Source organism: Cervus canadensis, chromosome 18, assembly GCF_019320065.1.
Source record: "Cervus canadensis isolate Bull #8, Minnesota chromosome 18, ASM1932006v1, whole genome shotgun sequence".
NCBI lineage: Eukaryota > Metazoa > Chordata > Mammalia > Artiodactyla > Cervidae > Cervus > Cervus canadensis.
The window spans coordinates 41,469,591-41,488,356 of NC_057403.1; the positions used below are offsets into that span (position 1 = coordinate 41,469,591).

Consider the following 18,766-nt stretch of genomic DNA (forward strand, 5'->3'; position numbering starts at 1 on the left):
GCGATCAACACAGTTTGTGTTACGTGAACTGACCCCACGAGGGCTGTCATGTAACACTGCTGGGGAGGGAAGAAAGCCTCCTGAGGGGACACTGCCCCTGCATTCCCTGGCTGCTGCAGAAAGTTCCTCAAGAAACAGGCAGGAGGTGCCTGAGCCAGGAGCCTTCCCCGGGAGAGCTGTCCTGCACATGCGTGTCACGGATCATTCATATGACACCATTCAGACCTGGCATGTGTATGCCTAAGCAGGAAAAGAAGAGCTTGGGTAAAAACTTACATATTCAAACCGGTCCTTGCAGAGCTGAACCATCAGGTGCAGAAATACTAGTCCAGCAAACCAGAGGCACCACATGACCACTTCTTCCACCGTTTGGACATTCAGCACACCGAAAATGAAAATGAACTTGTAGAAAATAAAATTCCAAAACTTGTCTTTGAGGTGCTAAAAAGAAAAATATTTGTAAAGGTGAGTACCGTTACACCTAACCCGTTCTCGAGAAGGAAACACAACAAAAGCTGGCTTTTAAGGAGGAGAGAATATTCTATCCTCTGCTTTCTAACACGTGTCCATGACAAAACCAAAGGCAAAGAAAGAAATGAGCCCTCTGAAGAACAAATGTAAGACATCTAGGAAGTAATCTATAGATTCTGGATTGAATTCCTCAGTTATGAAATTTTAGACATTAAGAGTGGAATAATATTAGTTTAGTATAATATTAATAATATATGTTATGTAACAGAATAAAACATAAAATAAAAAAGAATGGTGACAGCTACAAGTATCATTTTTACTACTTCTGCTCTCTGAATTCTTAAAACAAACAAAAGATTAGACATTCTTTTTTTTAAACATCCTTCAGATTCAAAAGTAACATATGCTAATTTTCCAGCCATAATCAATAATGTATGAAAAAGTACAAAGAAAAGGTAAAAAAAAGCCTTAAGGTTTTCATACAATTTTCTTCCTAAATGTAAAACACTGATTGATGCCAATGAATACTGTCTGAATGGACCACTTTAGTGGTTACAGATGGTCACTGAAATGTTTTTTCACCATTCAAAAAGTATTGCAATGAATATCTTTGTACAAAATTCTATTTTTTTCAGCAATCAAAGGTTATGGATGTTGTTATGGTTTCTAATAAGTAACATCCACTGATTTCCAATGAAGTTATATAAATGTACACGTCCACATAAGTATATCTGCTTCACTGTACTCTTTCTTACTGAGGATGTCCAGTTTTAACAACATTTACCATCCTGAAAAAAAAGAAGGGCAATGAGGAGCATCAATCCAACAGATATGAAAAAGTACTATCAAGCACAGTGGTGGAAACTGAGTGCAGAGGAGAAGGATGACAACACAGCTCCTAGGTTTACTTTTATATAAAGTTTTTAAACTGGGTAAATGTTTCACAAATTCAAAATTTTAAACAGAAAGAAAAGCAAAATTGAAAAAAAAAAAAAAAACAGAAATAATTGAACCCACATGTGGAACACATTGATAACAAGACTATTTAAAGATAAGAGTTATTTTGAGAAGTTTAAAACACTGTACTGTGCCTAGACGCCCTTTGTTCAGAGAACAAAATGAACTAGGAATCCTTAGTGAATGTCTGTTTCCAGATCTGGGGCAGGAAAGCATGAGGTGAAGCTAGAACATTCTGTGCCCCGGTTCTGAGCCTTCGTTCCACCATCTATTTCCTGTGTGGCTTTGGATACCATCCCCATGCTTTGGTTTCCCATCTGTAAGACAGGTCTTATAACAACAGCATATAACCCACAGAATAGCTGGGGAACTAAGTAAGTTAATACATATATTGCGCTTAGACAAGTGCCACAGTAGGCATTAAGTGCATTTAAAAAAAAAATTCTTGTTCTACACCGCCACTTAACAGTTTAATATTTGTCCCATTTTAGGCATTCAATGTCTTTGCCCCTAGTATTTACTCTACTTCTTCAACTTTAAGCACCCAGAGAGTAAACCCATGTCAACGCTGTAGTGTTCTAACTCAAAACACTGCTTGGTAAATACTACAGGATGGCACTGGTCAAAAATGGTCATCACAGAACAACATCAAAGAGGTGATCTATACTGAAAAAAGTGGAGATGAGTGACCAATGTGCCAATTATGATTACCTCCAGGTATTTTAAAAATCTCTGTAATACTTCAAGGTTATATTTTTTGTAAATTTTGGACTGGTATTTAGCATTTTAGGAAACAGAAAGTGGTACATAAGGCCCACTAGTGCCAGAACAACCCACCAACAACTAGACAGCTTGTTTGTCCTAACTGATTTCTGGCCCACAAGTCAAACTTGAAAACAGAAGAAGCATCAAAGAAAGCTTTTGGGGACTTCCTTAGTGGTCCAATGGCTGGGGGCCCCGAGTTTGATCCCTGGTCAGGGAACTAGATCCCACATGCCACAACTAAGACTTGGTGCAGCTAAATACACAAATTAAATTTTGAAAATTTTTTTATGCTACCAAAAAAAACTATGTTCTATTAATCCCATCTGGGAGACCTCTGGAGTTGATATTTTGCAGAAAGTGCTCAATACTCACTATTGAAAAATTTGGGGGAAAACAAACAGCCCTGCTCTTCACAGCATCCAAGGGCTCAATCACACAGTAACTGCATTTTAACTCTGCCCAGGACCTCAGCTGACTTGATAACAAGAGATTTGGGTTGAAAAGCATAGGTAAGGGGTGAGGCCACTGTGTATTGTTAACGTATTGACAGCAGGTCTTTGTGTCTTACCACTGGAATAAGACAAAGTACAACATAGTTCTGCTCATATATTACTGTTGTAAAGGCCAGTTCTAAAGTCTTACTTTAAAACACACCATTCTACACTCTATCCACTAAAATCCTTTGGGGAACTGCCAATCTGCACAGTATGTTCATGGCATTAATTCTTTAATGAAAGCACACCCTGCTCATATATACATTCTGAGAATACTGTTCACGTGTCAGCCTATCTCACCTGAACACTGGCTTGCAAAACGAGGAATCTTAATATTCCTTTCCAAATGGAAAAGCTAAAATCTCTCAGTAAATTCCTCTGGAAAAGTACTCATATTCTAAAGAATGATATATATATGATTATTCAAACAAAAAAAGTCGGAGCTTCTTTCAGAATTACCTCATCAATGTCGTGGGGAAATAGCAACCAAGAACAATCCTGGGACAGCCTGGTTACACTGAATACAGACTATGGACGACACGAAGTATTTTACCAATGCTGAATTTCCTGACGTTGACCATTGTCCTATGGTTATATAAGAAAATGTCCTTGCTCTTAGGAAACATGCTGCACTATTTGAGGTTATATGTGAAGTCCCCAGTTTACTCTCAAACAGATCAGAAAAAAAAACATATATAGATAAAAGGTGAATATATACAGATATAGATATTTATGTATAGATAAAAGGTGAATGTTAGAGCAAATGGGGCAAAATATTAATAACTCTGAATCTGGATAAAATCTATATGGGAGTTCTTCATACTGTTTGTGCAACTTTTCTGCAAGTTTGAAATTATACCCAAGAAAGTTTTTGCTTTTTTAATTTAGTCACAAGAAGGCATCCTTGCTGTGCGGACTTACCTGTCTTTCGCTCACTCGAAGCGGGCCAAACACGATACACTGGATTAGCTTAGCCACCAACATCAAAATGCAGCAAGCAGTATTTACTAGAACCTGTACACAAACCAAAGAAAGGAAGTTTATTTCCTCTTGTTGAAAAATAAATGCAGCTCTAAAAATTTTCTATTGGGAATTCAGCCAACATTTCTAATGACTGAACCTTTCCAGTTTTCTACAAGATCAGTAACATCTGAAGGGGCACATTTTTATGGGTGGTGGGGGTATGGATGAGGAGTGGGGAGGGAAGGTACCAGCTTGGTGGTTAACTCACAGAGCCCTGTCCCAATGTGAACCCATCAGAAGGCCATCATCCCCTTCAGTCTTAACTGAATTGAGCATAAACTCTGTACTGTATGTATAAAACCCTATTAGAAAACCCTATCTCTGAGGCATATCAATCTCACATTAAGATTTTGAACAGTCTAGAAGAAAACTTTTCCAGAAAATGTAGTTATCATGAACAGTAAAAGTCTAGCACCCAAACTTCCTACACTGCTCTGTTGAAAAACAGGAAATATGGAGAAGAGGGTGAATGGTCACAAAAAGAGTCTACAAGATCATGGAGAATTGAGAATCAAAAACATACACATTTTCAAATGTATTGCAATGGGACAAAAGATACCTGTGGTTGGTGTTGGCCTTAAAGGAAAGGTTCTGGGGCATTCGAGAGGAGCAGAATCAAGGAAGTGGGAAGAAAGAAGAAAACTGGCAGGAGGAGCTTAGAACTGCCACCATGAGACACCAGTGAGAGTGCAAGGCCTTCTTCACCAGCAAGTAGAAAATTTCCTTAGTAATTAAGAAAGACCTTACACCTAAACAACAAATCTAATGCTTACAAAATGAAATTGTGGGCTGCCCCAGCTCAGAAGTTAGTATGGCACACCACCTTACTGATGCTCCAGTGATTTTTAAAACCAAAGAATCTGAAAAAGCCAAAAGGACCTTGATGCAGAACTGTAAAGAGGACTTTTAGTTAGAGCAAATGAAAATGAACACCAACGACAGAGGACTACTTCAGTCTTTGTTTCACTAAGTGTATAGGAAGGTGGAGGTGGCCAGGTTCCTCTTTCCAGGTCATCCGTCCCTCTACTTCTGAAAGAAGCAAATGGTTGTTTTAAAAATGAGTAAATAAAGGAAGGTGACAGAGAGGGTAACATAAGGAAGGAAACTCCCTAGGATCTCTTCAGGTTCCTCTTTGTACTTGACATTACCCAGCCCTTTGGTAACCCTGATGCATTATGTATCATGAATAGCAGCCCTGATTCATTACAAAAGAATACATTATGTTTAGTTACATACTGCCTAATGGGACAAGTATGGGATGTATTTTCAAAGAACTAAAACAAAAATAGTGCTGAAAAACAAAACTCTTCTGGTAATTTCCTCAGATAACCAGAAAAAAAAAAAAAAAAAAAAAAACGAAATTAGTTATCCAAAACATCCTAACCTCCTTAAGTATTGTGGAACAGCCCTATTCAAAACATTCCAACAAACTGGACAGAATACTAAATTTTAAGGAGATGAAATAGGTGTTTAAAAGGCTCATCTTCCTTGTGTTCTAAATTAGTTAGTGGGAACCCCAATCATGCCAATTAAGGAAAAAATGTCATAAGACAAAACTACAACCACAGTCCCTCATGCCATATGCCCCAGCTGAACCTGATTTTTAAAGTCAGCCAAACATCCATTCCCAGCCTAACTACAACACATTTTTTTTTAAAGTCTTCCTGTTTTTGCAGGTAGGCATATGAAACACAGAAACAAATATTTAGCACCTACATGTTAAAGGTATGCGGGAGGTTAAGAGAAATGAGGTTGATTTGGACCCTGCACTCAAAGAGCTGTTAGGATCTACAGGACATAGAACTTGGTCAACATCTAACAGGCCAAGCCAGCTGCTCTCCTGAGAACAACAGGAGAAATCAAATTTAGGGTCACTCAATCATTTCTCTAACCTAAACAGCTTTCTCACACACCCTGGGGTATAAAATAAGCAATAAAGTATTACTTCTCAGTTAAAACCTTTTTCTCAGTTTTTCTAAGTTCAAAGATAAGATATAAAAACTTTGTAACTCTGATTTACCAAAAAAAAAAAAAAAAGGTGAAAGTCTCTGATAATTCCATCACCAGTAGACAATCATTTCTATTTTAAATATAAATGGAAGATTTGAAAATTAGCAAGGCTAAGAAGGGGAAAAGAGATTGATATAAATAAACTGATATTAGAAAGAGATTTTACATTAAAAAAAGATAATATTTTGTGAACTTTATACAAAAGTGAAAGCTATACAAGATTGGAAGTAACTAAAGATTTTAAGATCATGAAAAAGTGCTTTTAAAACACCTCAGTTCAGTTCAGTTGCTCAGTGGTGTCCGACTCTGCGACCCCATGGACTGCAGAAGCCAGGCCTCCCTGTCCAGCACCTACTCCCAGAGTTTACCCAAACTCATGTCCATTGAGTTGGTGATGCCATCCAATCATCTCATCCTCTGTCATCCCCTTCTCCTCCCGCCTTCAATCTTTCCCAGCATCAGGGTCTTTTCCAATGAGTCAGTTCTTTGCATCAGGTGGTCAAAGTACTGGAGTTTCAGCTTCAACATCAGTCCTTCCAATGAACACTCAGGACTGATCTCCTTTAGGATGGACTGGTTGGATCTCCTTGCTGTCCAAGGGACTCTCAAGAGTCTTCTCCAACACCACAGTTCAAAGGCATCAATTCTTCAGCATTCAGCTTTCTTTATAGTCCAACTCTCACATCCACACATGACTACTCGAAAAACCATAGCCTTAACTAGACAGACCTTTATTGGCAAAGTAATGTCTCTGCTTTTTAATATGCTGTCTAGGTTGGTCATAACTTTCCTTCCAAGGAGTAAGCGTCTTTTAATTTCATGGCTGCAATCACTATCTGCAGTGATTTTGGAGCCCAAAAAAATAAAGTTTGCCCCTGTTTCCACTGTTTCCCCATCTATTTGCCATGAAGTGATGGGACTAGATGCCATGATCTCAGTTTTCTGAATGTTGAGTTTTCAGCCAATTTTTGCACTCTCCTCTTTCACTTTCATCAAGAGGCTCTTTAGTTTTTTGCTTTCTGCCATAAGGGTGGTGTCCTCTGCATATCTGAGGTTATTGATGTTTCTCCTGGCAATCTTGATTCCAGCTTGTGCTTCATCCAGCTCAGCATGTGGCATGATGTACTCTGCATATAAGTTAAATAAGCAGGGTGACAATATACAGCCTTGACATACTCCTTTCCCAATTTGGAACCAGTCTGTTTTTCCATGTCCGCTTCTAACTGTTCCTTCTTGACCTGCATACAGATTTCTCAGAAGGCAAGTCAGGTGGTCTGGTATTCCCAGCTCTTGAAGAATTCTCTTCTGCTTACAGAAAAAAATGTCAATTTCACACATACTGTCATTCCAATACAGATATAAATTTCAATTTTAAAACTGACAGAGCCTTGAAACATTGAAAATACAGGAAGAAACATAATTCAAGCTGTCTTCATTTGAAAGTAAATCCCTGGATTAACATATAAACATGACAATGTATAAAGTGCTTCCCTGATAGCTCAGTTGGTAAAGAATCTGCCTGCAATGCAGGAGACCCCAGTTCAATTCCTGGGTCAGAAAGATCCACTGGAGAAGGGACAAGCTACCCACTCCAGTATTCTGGCCTGGAGAACTCCACGGACTGTATAGTCCATGGGGTCGCAAAGAGTTGGGCATGACTGAGTGACTTTCACTTTCACTATATATGAAATAGATTAGCAACAAGGACCTACTGCATAGCACAGGGAACTCAATATTCTGTAGTAACTGATATGAGAACAGAATGTGAAGAAGAAGGGATATGTGTACATGTACAACAATCACTTAGCTGTACACAGGGAACGCAACGCTGCACGTCAACTATAGTCCCACATAAAATTAAAAGCAAATTGCAAATCAGATCCCACTAGGCCATCAGTGATATTCTTACAGAAACAACACTTCAGTCCATATTTAAACCAATAAAACCAGGACAAACCTTCTCACCTCCAATAAGCAAAATGAGACTCGCTTTCAACAGGCCTAGTCTGAAGTTGATCCTTACAGACTACAGTAAAAGTACTAACCTCCTTCTATAATCTTCCCTTGTGGGCAGAATTCAAACTTACATGTAAATAAATCTAAGTATAAGGAGCTCACTGGAACACTGTTTATAACACCAGATAAAAGGAAAACAATTACATGGCCATTAGGGAGAATAGTTCAACAAAGTGTAAAAACAGCCATTCAATGGAATACAATGAAGCCAGGAAAACTAACTCAGCAGTTCCACATTTGCTAGCATTATACAGAACCTTCAAGATAACCTGCTCACTGAAAAAAGGCAAAGTGTAGAAATGTGATTACTATGCTACTTTCTGTGTAAAAAAGAAAGAATATGTATATATACTATGGGTTTCCCTGGTGGCTCAATGATAAAGAAGCCACCTGCCAATGCAGGAAATGTGCGTTCAATCCCTGGGTCGGGAAGATCCCCTGGAGAAGGAAATGGTAAACCACTCCACTATTCTTGCCTGGAGAATTTCATAGACAGAGGAGCCTGGCGGGCTATAGAGTCCATGGGGTCACAAAACACTCAGACATGACTTAGTGACTGAACAAAAACATATATACCATATTGTATATATACTATACTTATTTGTATAATATGTTAATGTGAACTGCGTCAGGGACTTGATCAATCTGGGTATTTCTTAATTTTGTACTTAACACCAGCACTAATTTAGAAGAAACTGGTAAGGGCCACTTTCAGGGGAGGGAGGCAGGTAAGAGGGTAAGGGAGAGTTCCTTTTCATTGTATACATCACTTGTGCACCTTTTACCTTCTGTACCATGAGCATACATCATTTATTAATTTTTTTAAGAATCTATTGAAGAAAAAAAAAGAAGCTATTAAAGTTTAGAATCTAACCTGACCAGCTGTGAAGTTTCACATTACTTTTCTCATTGTACCATGGGAGACAGACGAGTAACAACCCAAACTGGGTAGCCTAAGTCCCAAGTTAACCTGGTAAAACACACTGCATTTCTACTATATTAAAATACTTCAGAAAAATTTCTCCTATCTATAGCAGTGTTTTTAAAAAAAAAAAAAAAAACTTTAATATTTTTTAAAATCTCACCAAATGCCTTTATTTTTTCTTGTCTACACAAAATAAAAACCAAGATTTGCTAGTCCTTGAGTAGTCTTAACCAAACAGACCAGGTAGTAATGACCCAAGGAACCCCTACTGAATCAAGCTTAGAGTCATTCCCTTGGCTCTAAAGGCCCCGTAAGGAAACTTTTCTCCCAGAATGGCTCCACTGTTCACCTAGAAGAAACAGAAACGAAGTTATGAGACAGCCTGGTCTGCGAGGAAGAGAAGAGGGTGCTAAGAGACAGCTTGGCCACGTTTATCACTGTGTAACCCCGTGGGTGTTTCTGATTCTATAAAACGCTGGCCACCAATGGGGCATTATTTATGACCTTGTGACAAAATGTGATTCAACTCCCAGGAACCATTTCAAGGATACAATGGGTATGAATGTTACTTAGTCTCCTACTTAACACCAGAACTACCTACCTCCCACCCGCCACCCCCCACCCCCCACCCCCCACCCCCCACAAACACATCTTTTATCAGTCTCCTCTTTGAAGGACACTGGACTGTTACTTTTCTGCAGGCTCCCAGTGACAAGTATAAAATGCCAATAACGCATTCCCCTCCTTATTACACTGATAACTGTGTTCCTCTTTTCACAACATTAGGGAAATAAATGAGATTACATATATAAAGCACATAGCACACATCTAGCAAGCAATTAAATAGCTACCTCCTTCCCCCTCACTCTAGAGATTTTTCCCGTATTTTTGAGTTGTTTATCTAGGCTTATGTCCTATTATTTACAAGGTTAGTTTTTTTCTTAAGTTGCCCCAAACATTTCCGGAGCTAACATTTTTCTCTCTTCTTTGGAATACTCATCTTATCAACACTCAAACCTAGCAAATTACTTTCAGTTCTCAAGTTGTATAATTAAGTGAAGATAGGCTTTTTAAGGCAAGAGTCAGAAACTTTTTCTCTAATGGGCTATTAGACAGTTCGCTAATCTCTGCTCTCAATGATCAGTTCTCTTTTATCCATTTTCATTTTTGGTGACTTTTTCCTTTGACATTTCTATTTTAACTATTCTATTTGCATCTAATTAAGTCATCAGAAGCTTAAAATTTGTTCCATATTTCTATTTCTCTATTTTACCACTTCCTGCTCTTACCATTTTAAAAGCAAATATAAAAGAGGGGGAAAAAAAAAAAACAGAACGGAACAGGAAAATACAAAAAAAACCAGGAGAAAGTAATGAAACTAATGAGTAAGATCAGCAAAGTTGAAAAGCCAGCAACACCTGAACAATTCAAAACAATGATGGAAAAGGATCATGAGATACTTGAATGGAAGGGACATCTGAACAATGTAAAATTAGCCTAGAAATAAATAACAAAATAAAACCTAAACTGGAATGAAAGTTTGGAATGGAAGTTCTAGAAAGACATGAAGAAACAATGAATCAAGACAAATCTGGGTATCTGTTAGAGTAACAACACTGGGAACCTCCCCTCAAACCTGTTCTCAATATCCACGCCAGAGGGCCACGGGAGAGCTCTCCTCGGAGCTGGAGTCTTTGGTCACTACATCTCCTAGCCTCTTCCCATTCTACATAAATCCATCTTCCCCACTGCTGCTATAGGTCCCCGCCCCCACCAAAAAAATCGTCTCATCATGACAGCCCCTTCTCCCCTCCACTCCCACTGAAACCCTTCTGCCCATGAAATAATGTGAACACTCCTTAACAGAGCAGGCAAGGTTTACATAACCTGACCTTCACCCCCTACCCCATCCTCTCCCTGATCACCCCATCCTCTCCCTGATCAGTTTCTCAACCATTAATGAGCAGAAAATCACTAGGACATTAATTAGAATGAAGACATATTCCTGGCTATATTCATCTAAACTGTGCCCTATGAAAATAAGTTTTAGAGATCAATATGCAAAATAACAGCTAGCAGGATTTTGCAAACTGGCAGAAAGATCAACTGATTGTTTTTGTCTTGATTGGTTTTTAAAAACTGAATGAGTGTCCCTGGGCAGGGCCAAAAAAAAAAAAAGGATCCATTTTAACAAAGACTCCACCATGTATTCACTTAATTATGCTATCTGACAGGTCTCAGACCGGGCTTTTGAGATTGCAACTCCTATTTCCCTACTAGAGCAGAAACTTAATGGGTGATGAGGAAAACTGATAATGAACACATGGAAGGTCTGAGGAACCAAGAAAGACCAAGATAAAAATGTGAAAACCACAGAGGAAAGATGGAAGAAGGCAGCAAGACCAATTGAGAAAGGAAAAAAAGAAAATCATCCACAGATAGGGAGAAATCATAAACTCACTGGAGGCAAGATCTCTGTTGAAAAAGCTGGGAAGAAAAGGAAATTTTCTTAAAAATAATAATTTTCACAGAAAATCAACAGGCTTTAATGTTTTATGTTTATGTAATATTTTATGAAGAGGTGCTAACCTTGGAACTGGAATGAGTTTTGTACAAAGAGACTGGGCGGGTAATCATTAAACAATACTAGTAGTTGTTAAACACTCCAGCAGTTCCATCCCAAAGGCTTACTTGTATCTTATACTTAAATGTATACATATATATATACATATCAAAGACTACATTATAATCTCAACATTTGGCAAAAGCATTCTTCACATTACTTTTAAGTTGTTTATCTGTCAACTAAAATGCAAAAAACAGATTTTTAAAAATCTAGGTTTAACAGACATTAAACAAGGGACATGGGTTGAGTTCTTTCTCTTCTCCCTTCTCCCCTACTCTAAGGTTCAGCTTTACACAGCAGTGGAAGAAGGGAACCTCACCCTTCCCGGCCTTCTACTAATCTCTTCATCAGAAGGACGAAGAGACTTAATCTACACCCACAGAGTTCATAAATCCCACTGCTTCCTGATGAAGCACAGTGGGATTAATTACAACAAATGAGCTGTATATCATTCCGTATACTTGGAATATTAATCCCAGTCATTTACAGCCGACTCTCAACCGAAATGGGAATTTACAGGAGACAAGACTCAAGACACGACAGCAAACCCTAGGGACCGACTTCAATCCCAGAACAACTTTTTCTGATCACTGTGGTATTTCTATGAGGCATTCAAAGGCCAAGGTGGAAACCAAGTTCTTTAGCCAAAATACTGTTGATCTGCCCGCCTGAAATTATCTGTTCTAATAAGTGAAACCAGCATTCATGCCTCCTAAACGCTGCTTATCTTACACTGGCAGACAAACTGGAAACCTTATTTTAACATGGATCACTAGAAGGAGAAACCGTGAGTTAAAATGAAGAGACATCTCTCGACTCCAAATGTTTTGGCTGCCTTCAGACATCAAAGGAAACTTTCATGAATCACCAGGTAAAAGCAGCAGGAAAGGAAGCACAGTCTGTATTTGTTTTAGGTCCACTCAAAGCGGACAATCACATAATAAAGAAGAAGGGGGGCGGGGGGGAAGCTGTGGAAGATGGTCCCTCTCCAAACAACGTCCAAACACACCCAGATACCCCAAATTCTCCTATGCTCAACATCTGAAATTGTCTCTTCTCTCTTTACACGTGAAACGCGTTAACAACATCTCCCTGCCTGACCGCGTCCGAAAAGCCTTCCCAACTCCGGGGTAACTGACTCTGCTCTTTGAGGTCTTCCAGTTCACTTCCTGGTGGTCCCTCGGCAACCCCAACTCGGCCCCCCATATTTTACTTCTCCCCCCGACCCCCCGATTCCCAGCCCTCCCCCACCTCCCTTCCACAGCCCTCCCCCGCCCGCCCCTGGCCGGCCGCCGCGTTCCCTCGCGCCCCGCCCCCTGCGCCTCTCCAACCCCGTCCCAAAGTCCCTTCCTCGGGCCCTCAAAGACGACCCGCCCCTGGGGACCCGCTCCCCCTCACGACCCCACCGCCACACCCCAACCCTCACCGGGCCTCACGGAGGCGCGCACGCGGGCGGGGCCCCGCCCCCCCCCCCCCGGCCTCACACTCCGGGGTCCCGGGGGGAGGGGACCCCAGCCCGTTACGCCCCCCACAGATAATGGGTGACACGGCGGCCCCCACCCCTCGCCCCGCTCCTCCTCGGCGGGCCCGGCAGCCTCGCTCACCCACACGAACAGGCTGTCCGAGAGCAGGTACTGGGCCACGTCGCGGGCCCGGGGTCCCCCGGCGCTCGGCCGGACGAGCGCGGCCGGGTCTGGCTGCACTGGGGCCGTTACCGGCTCCGCCTCGGTGGGCCCGGGCCCGGGCCCGGCCTCGGGCTGGCTGAGAGCGCGGTAGGCGCTGACGATGGTGCCGAGCAAGGCCAGGCCGCTGAGGCCCGTGTAGGTGCGGAGGCTGGGCCAGGGGAAGCGCTCGAGGAAGAGCAGCGGCATGGCGGCAGCGGCGGCTTCCAGCCCCCAGGCCTCCCCGCGCTGCGGCCGGGTGCCGGCGGCCTCGCGAACGGCGCCCACGAGCTCTGGCGTCGCTGCCGCCGCCGCCGCCGCCGCCACCGCGCCGGGCCGGGCCGGGCCGCTCCTGGCCGCTCCGCCCCGCGACGCTCCCGCTGCTGCCCCTGCCGGCGCGGAAGAGCCTCGGCTGGCTCGGGGCTGGCCGCCGCCCCCAGCAGGGTGCGGGCGGGACGGGCGCGGGGGCGCGGCCTCGGTCCCCCGCCCCCAGCGGTCGCGAGGCCGCCTAGTTGGCGGAGGCCCCGGCCGCAGGCCCTGCGACCCAGCACCCAGCATTATCTTCCGCCGACACCCTAGCTCGGCCTGGCCCGCGGACGCTCAGGGCACCCGCCCTGGGCCGGGCCCAAGCGTCACTCAGGCCCGACGGCACTGACGGGCGGCCGAGCGCTGGCCGCGTGGGCCCATCCGGGCGTCGGGCCACTTGTCCTTAGTTTCCTTAACCTCCCCGTTAGCAAGTTACCCCAGAGCCTCCCTGTGGGCCTGGGAGCTTCCCAAGTGGCTGAAAGAGGAGACAATGCTTAGGGAATAATAGAGGCCCTGGCCCCATGGAAAGACAATGAATCAACAGTCTCAATTCCTCACAAATAAAGTATCTGCTGTTTACTAATAACCCCCGGCAAAGCCTAAAGTGAACTTGATTTGTCAAGGAAGTAAAAATGTGTTCCCTCATATGCCAGGTAGGAATGTAACATAGTGCCGGTACTTTGGAAAGTCATGTCAGCTCCTCAAAAAGTTTAAACCTAAGAGTGACCATTTGACCTAGCACTTCCACTCCTAGATGTATACCCAAGAGAAATAAAAACACACCACCGCACAAAATGTGCACACAAATGTCAGTAACAATGTTATTCTTAATAGTCAAAGTTAGAAACAACCCTAATGTCACTCAAGGGATGAATAGATAAATAAGGGATAACCCCCTAAAATGGAACAGTATTCAGCCATGAAAATGAAGTAGGGAAATATGCTGCAAGGACAGAGCATGAAAATGTGCTAAGTATAAGCATACATAATAAGCATACACACAAATGGTTACATAGTGTGATTCCATTTATATGAAATGTCCAGCATAGGCAAAAACATAAAGTAGGTTAATGATTGATGAGCAATAGGAAGATGAGGAAACAGGTATAAAAGCTAAACATGGATTTCTTTCTGAGGTGATGAAAATGTTCTAAAATTCTGGTGACTGTAGAAGAACTCTGAATATACTAAAAATCTTTATTTGTGTAGTTATATGGTGAATTATGTAAATTATAGCCCAATAAGGCTATAACAACAAAAAAGACAGGAAAAAAAAGAGCTATGGAACAAAACTGCTACCTTTGGGGGTCTTATTCCTTGTTGTATCTCCAAGGCCTTTACAATTGCCTGAAGTAGAGGAGGTGTTCAGTAAATATTTGTCGATTCTTACAAACTTTCAAAGGCAAAAGACTAAATTACGTTCAAGGTCTCTTTCATGCCTAATATTCTAATGCTAAAAGTTTATTAGTTAGAAAACAAAAGATGGTTCAGCTCAAGGTTATTACTACCCTAAAAATTTGCAATATTTAGAAACATCCTATTAAAGGCCTTATGATGAATGCTATTAGGCCTTATGATGAATGCAACAGTTTGGCTTTTACTGGGGAGGATGAGCGTCTACACACACACACACACACACACACACACACACACACACACACACTTTATGAGATCTGTATGATTACACTTTCAGTTTCCTTTCTCTACCTGCAGCCATTTGATTAAAATGCTAAACTTTCAACTGTATTGGTAAATAAAATTTCATTTTGAAAAAGGGATTGTAATTTTCCACAGAAGTAAATGTTCTACTTTATCTGAGCCCCCATAAATTTTAAACCACACTATTCTACAATCCACATTCAATCCAAGTCACAATACAGTTACAAAATATCATATTACCAAACTTGTCAAATCATCTTAAGGGGCTATTAAGGTACAACATTCTACCATCTTGAATTCTAAGTGCTATACTCTGAATTGTATTTTGAAAGAACCATTACTTTCTACGTGTTAAAGCTTTAGGCAACCTATTTTCTGGAATGACTTAGTATTTAATAGCAGCCTTTAACATTTGATTCTGACTATATAATAAGCATGGCTTCCTTGGTGGCTCAGTGTAAAAGAATCTGCCTGCAATGCAGGTTCAATCCCTGGCTCAGAAAGATCTCCTGGAGAAGGAAATGGCAACCCACTCCAGTATTCTTGCCAGGGAAATCCCATGCACAGAGGAGCCTGGCGGGCTACAGTCTATTGGGTCATAAGAATTGGATGTGATTTAGTGACTAAACAAAAATCTAAACTTTCAGAAGCTTGAAATTTCTGAAGATTCAATATGAGAATATGTGACATTAACCCAACTAAATAAGGTTATTTTTTATTTGCATTTTAAGATTTTAGAGGTTGGTGTCTGGACATTTTACTAGGGTAATAATTAGTATTTGTTCTACCAACATTTTGTCCTCACCCACTCCAAGTAGGCAGCCAGGCTTTTGCACATCCTTCCCTCAAGGTTTTTTTCCCAAAGATAGAACCCACTTTCTAAAGTCAACCAATGCTCTTGGTTCTTTGTACTGCCTCCTGCATCATCACAGGAGCGGCAAAGGAAACAAAACTCAGAGGGATGAATACTAGTGTGCCTAGGAAGGTTGGACCATAAGCATAGGGGCCACTTGCATCATCTGGTTCTAAGGCCTAAGTGTGACAGGGAGGCAATTGGACGAATATTCATGGAGTCCATGACAGAAGCTAGAGGTCTCCCCACCTCCACCTTCATTTCAGAGTACCATTTATCCTTCCTGGATTCTTGACTTTGGGTAGGCCCCTCCTCCCAATAATGACTGAGACTGAATTCCCTGTCATCTTTATGGGATGGGGGCTCTGATTTGGTTTGATTTAAAGGAAACATAGCAAAAAAAAAATAAAAATAAAAAAATAAAGGAAACATAGCATTTCAGATAAACCAGAGTTGTGAGGATTCATTATTTAGATACATTATTGTTCATTTTTTTAAAATATCCAAAATCCTTCTATATCCATGACCATTTGATTTTCACCCGGTCATGAGAAGGGCTGAGTAGTGTTTGTGTTAAGGTTCTGAACAGCCTAGGAAATGAACCTCATCTAATCCAGCAGCCTTCACTGTTTGCCCATAGAATTTTGTTGGTGTTTTCATTAGCTGGACTAATGTGTTCCACTACTGAATCTAGCAGAGGGGAAAAAATAACCAAGTTCGTAGGGAAAAAAAGTAAGCTAATGGGAATATTACAATATTTAGCTTTTGTTTCATAATTTTTCATAGCTCTGTGGTGCCTGCTGCAAAATATACAAGTAGTAAAACTTTCAGAAAAACTTCACAATAACTTTTATCAGGTTTGTTCAACCTTTGTTCAATGCTATGGTTTTATTACATATGTTCTCAAGTTCTGAGTTACTATTACAATGATGGAATTGCAAAGTGTTACAGAAGTAGCAAGCATGGTATCACAGACCATCATGACCTTCAAGCAAATCTGATTAAAAGAAAAAAAAACTGAAGTCAATACTCTATGGAAACTGAGGCCTCAATGATATAACATAGTTAACAAAATTTATGTCTACTTGTAAATCCCAGTTTTCAAGTTCCAAGTCCTTTCACATTGCAGAAAATGACCCTTTCACCTCGCAGGAAACTGAATCTGCCTAAGACCACTGCCAACACACAATGGAGGAATGTGAGAGGAGGGCAACATAGATGTCCCAGGTCTTCAGGTCCTTGCTGTTATGCAAGTTGTCTCTTACCTAATGTAATGGCCCCTGGCCAACGACACTGAAAAAGAATCACGCAGGATTTCTAATGGCAGACTGTGGTTAGTAGCCACACACAAAATTCAGTCATTGTTTTAATTTTTTTATTGAAATGACAATAAAATAAAATAAAAAAAGAACAGTGAACATTTTAATCAAACTTTAACTTTACAATTATAAAAATATAACCAAAACTTGTTTCTTTTATACATTTTTCTATAAACTTAACGCCAGAGTAATTCTCAAAGTCAAACTATAAATGATTCCTGTACACTATGATGTGAACACAGCAACCAAAGTTAAAGTTTTTAAAGCACTGATCTTTCCCTTAAAAGAACATGATACATCTTCCCAACTTAACTCATCTCAATACAATCCAACACTAAAATACAAATTACATCTTACCTGGTTTAATCTAGACTTACTTAGGTTTTAGTCAGTTTTCTTTTTCCCCAAAACAAGCTAGATAAATGTAATAAAAGCTAATATTAAAGTGTGTTTTATGGCTCAAGTAAAATTACAGTATTATGCTTCTCATTATGTATTTAACAAAAGCAAATAGCTTCAAATGAGTCCATTTTAACCCAAATAATGAGTGATGTAAACCATGTGGAATAATTATGGGAAGCCAAACCTTACACTTACAAACACTGACTTGTATCACAGTCAGAGCCCACTAAGCCTCTTCTGGCAAATGCAATATGCAAAATTTCGTGCTCTTGGAAGTGGTCTTAGTGAGGGGCATAAACTGTTCCAAACACTATGAATGGGTGAAAACATCAAGTTTGAGGAACTCCAAGGAGGAAAATGTACTCCAAGCATTTCGTCTCAAGTGACTGAGCAGGTACTTTAAAAAACAGGCATTAAAAAACTGAAAGCATAAGAGTCACACTATTTAAGGAAATTTTAAGTGAATGGCTGGCTGGTTTGCACAATCTGAGGAACTCCACCTCTCACTTCTGACTAAACATATAAGAAAACAGACTGGCTAGTTTGGTTATGTTTGATCCAAATAAAATACTAACTCAACAAAATCCTTAAACATAAAAAAGGAATTACTGCACCACACAATGCTGTAATAATTACATGGGAAGACAACGATAAAAAGTAAAAAAACCTTTTAACTGCTGTCAAAAGATGGATTCAGACACAGAACTGTCATTATGCTATTTTACGTATCACCCACTTAAAAAAATCACAAGTATTCATCACATAGAAAAAACCACAAATTTCACTTTTCTTCAAAGGGATGTCAATCATAAATATGATTTAAAACATTTGAGTAAAACTTTATTTTTTTCCCCTCAATCTACTGAACACTTTCCAATGCCATTTAGTAGTTTTATGTAGAATATGCACTACTTACTCAGGGAAAAGAACACAGCATATATTCTAATTATACAATGCAAAAGGCTTTCATTTACAAACCTGGAAAACAAGGCATTCAAACATATAAGTCATTTAAAACTAGTCAATATTGATTATGTAAATAATTGGAATGAACATTTTAAGACTGTTAGTTCTTGAAGAAATGATAAGAACTTACATATCAAAGTGTTAAACAGTACCTCGTACCCTCTTTCTAATGGACTACCTCAAATTTGAACTTCCCTAGTTCTATTTTCATCAGGAAACCTAACGCGAGAGCATTGGGATACAATTATAACAAGTTCAAAAACAAGTTTTAAAATGTGTTTGTATTATGAATTTTAACTCAAAATCAGGTCTA

The 18,766-nt window shown here is 40.4% G+C and overlaps 1 protein-coding gene across 1 annotated transcript in view; it reads right to left on the reverse strand.

The window, feature by feature from the left end:
• The window catches only part of AMFR (autocrine motility factor receptor), a 40,137-nt gene extending 26,775 nt beyond the window's left edge, over nucleotides 1–13,362 (reverse strand). The window contains exons 1-3 of the mRNA XM_043434832.1: nucleotides 12,892–13,362; nucleotides 3,609–3,701; nucleotides 277–441 (exon numbers count right to left, since the gene is read on the reverse strand). Of these exons, the coding sequence (XP_043290767.1) occupies nucleotides 277–441; nucleotides 3,609–3,701; nucleotides 12,892–13,158 (525 nt within the window). The 5' untranslated portion in view covers nucleotides 13,159–13,362. The remainder of the gene's footprint in view (nucleotides 1–276; nucleotides 442–3,608; nucleotides 3,702–12,891) is intronic.
• Between the last annotated feature and the right edge of the window lie 5,404 nt (nucleotides 13,363–18,766).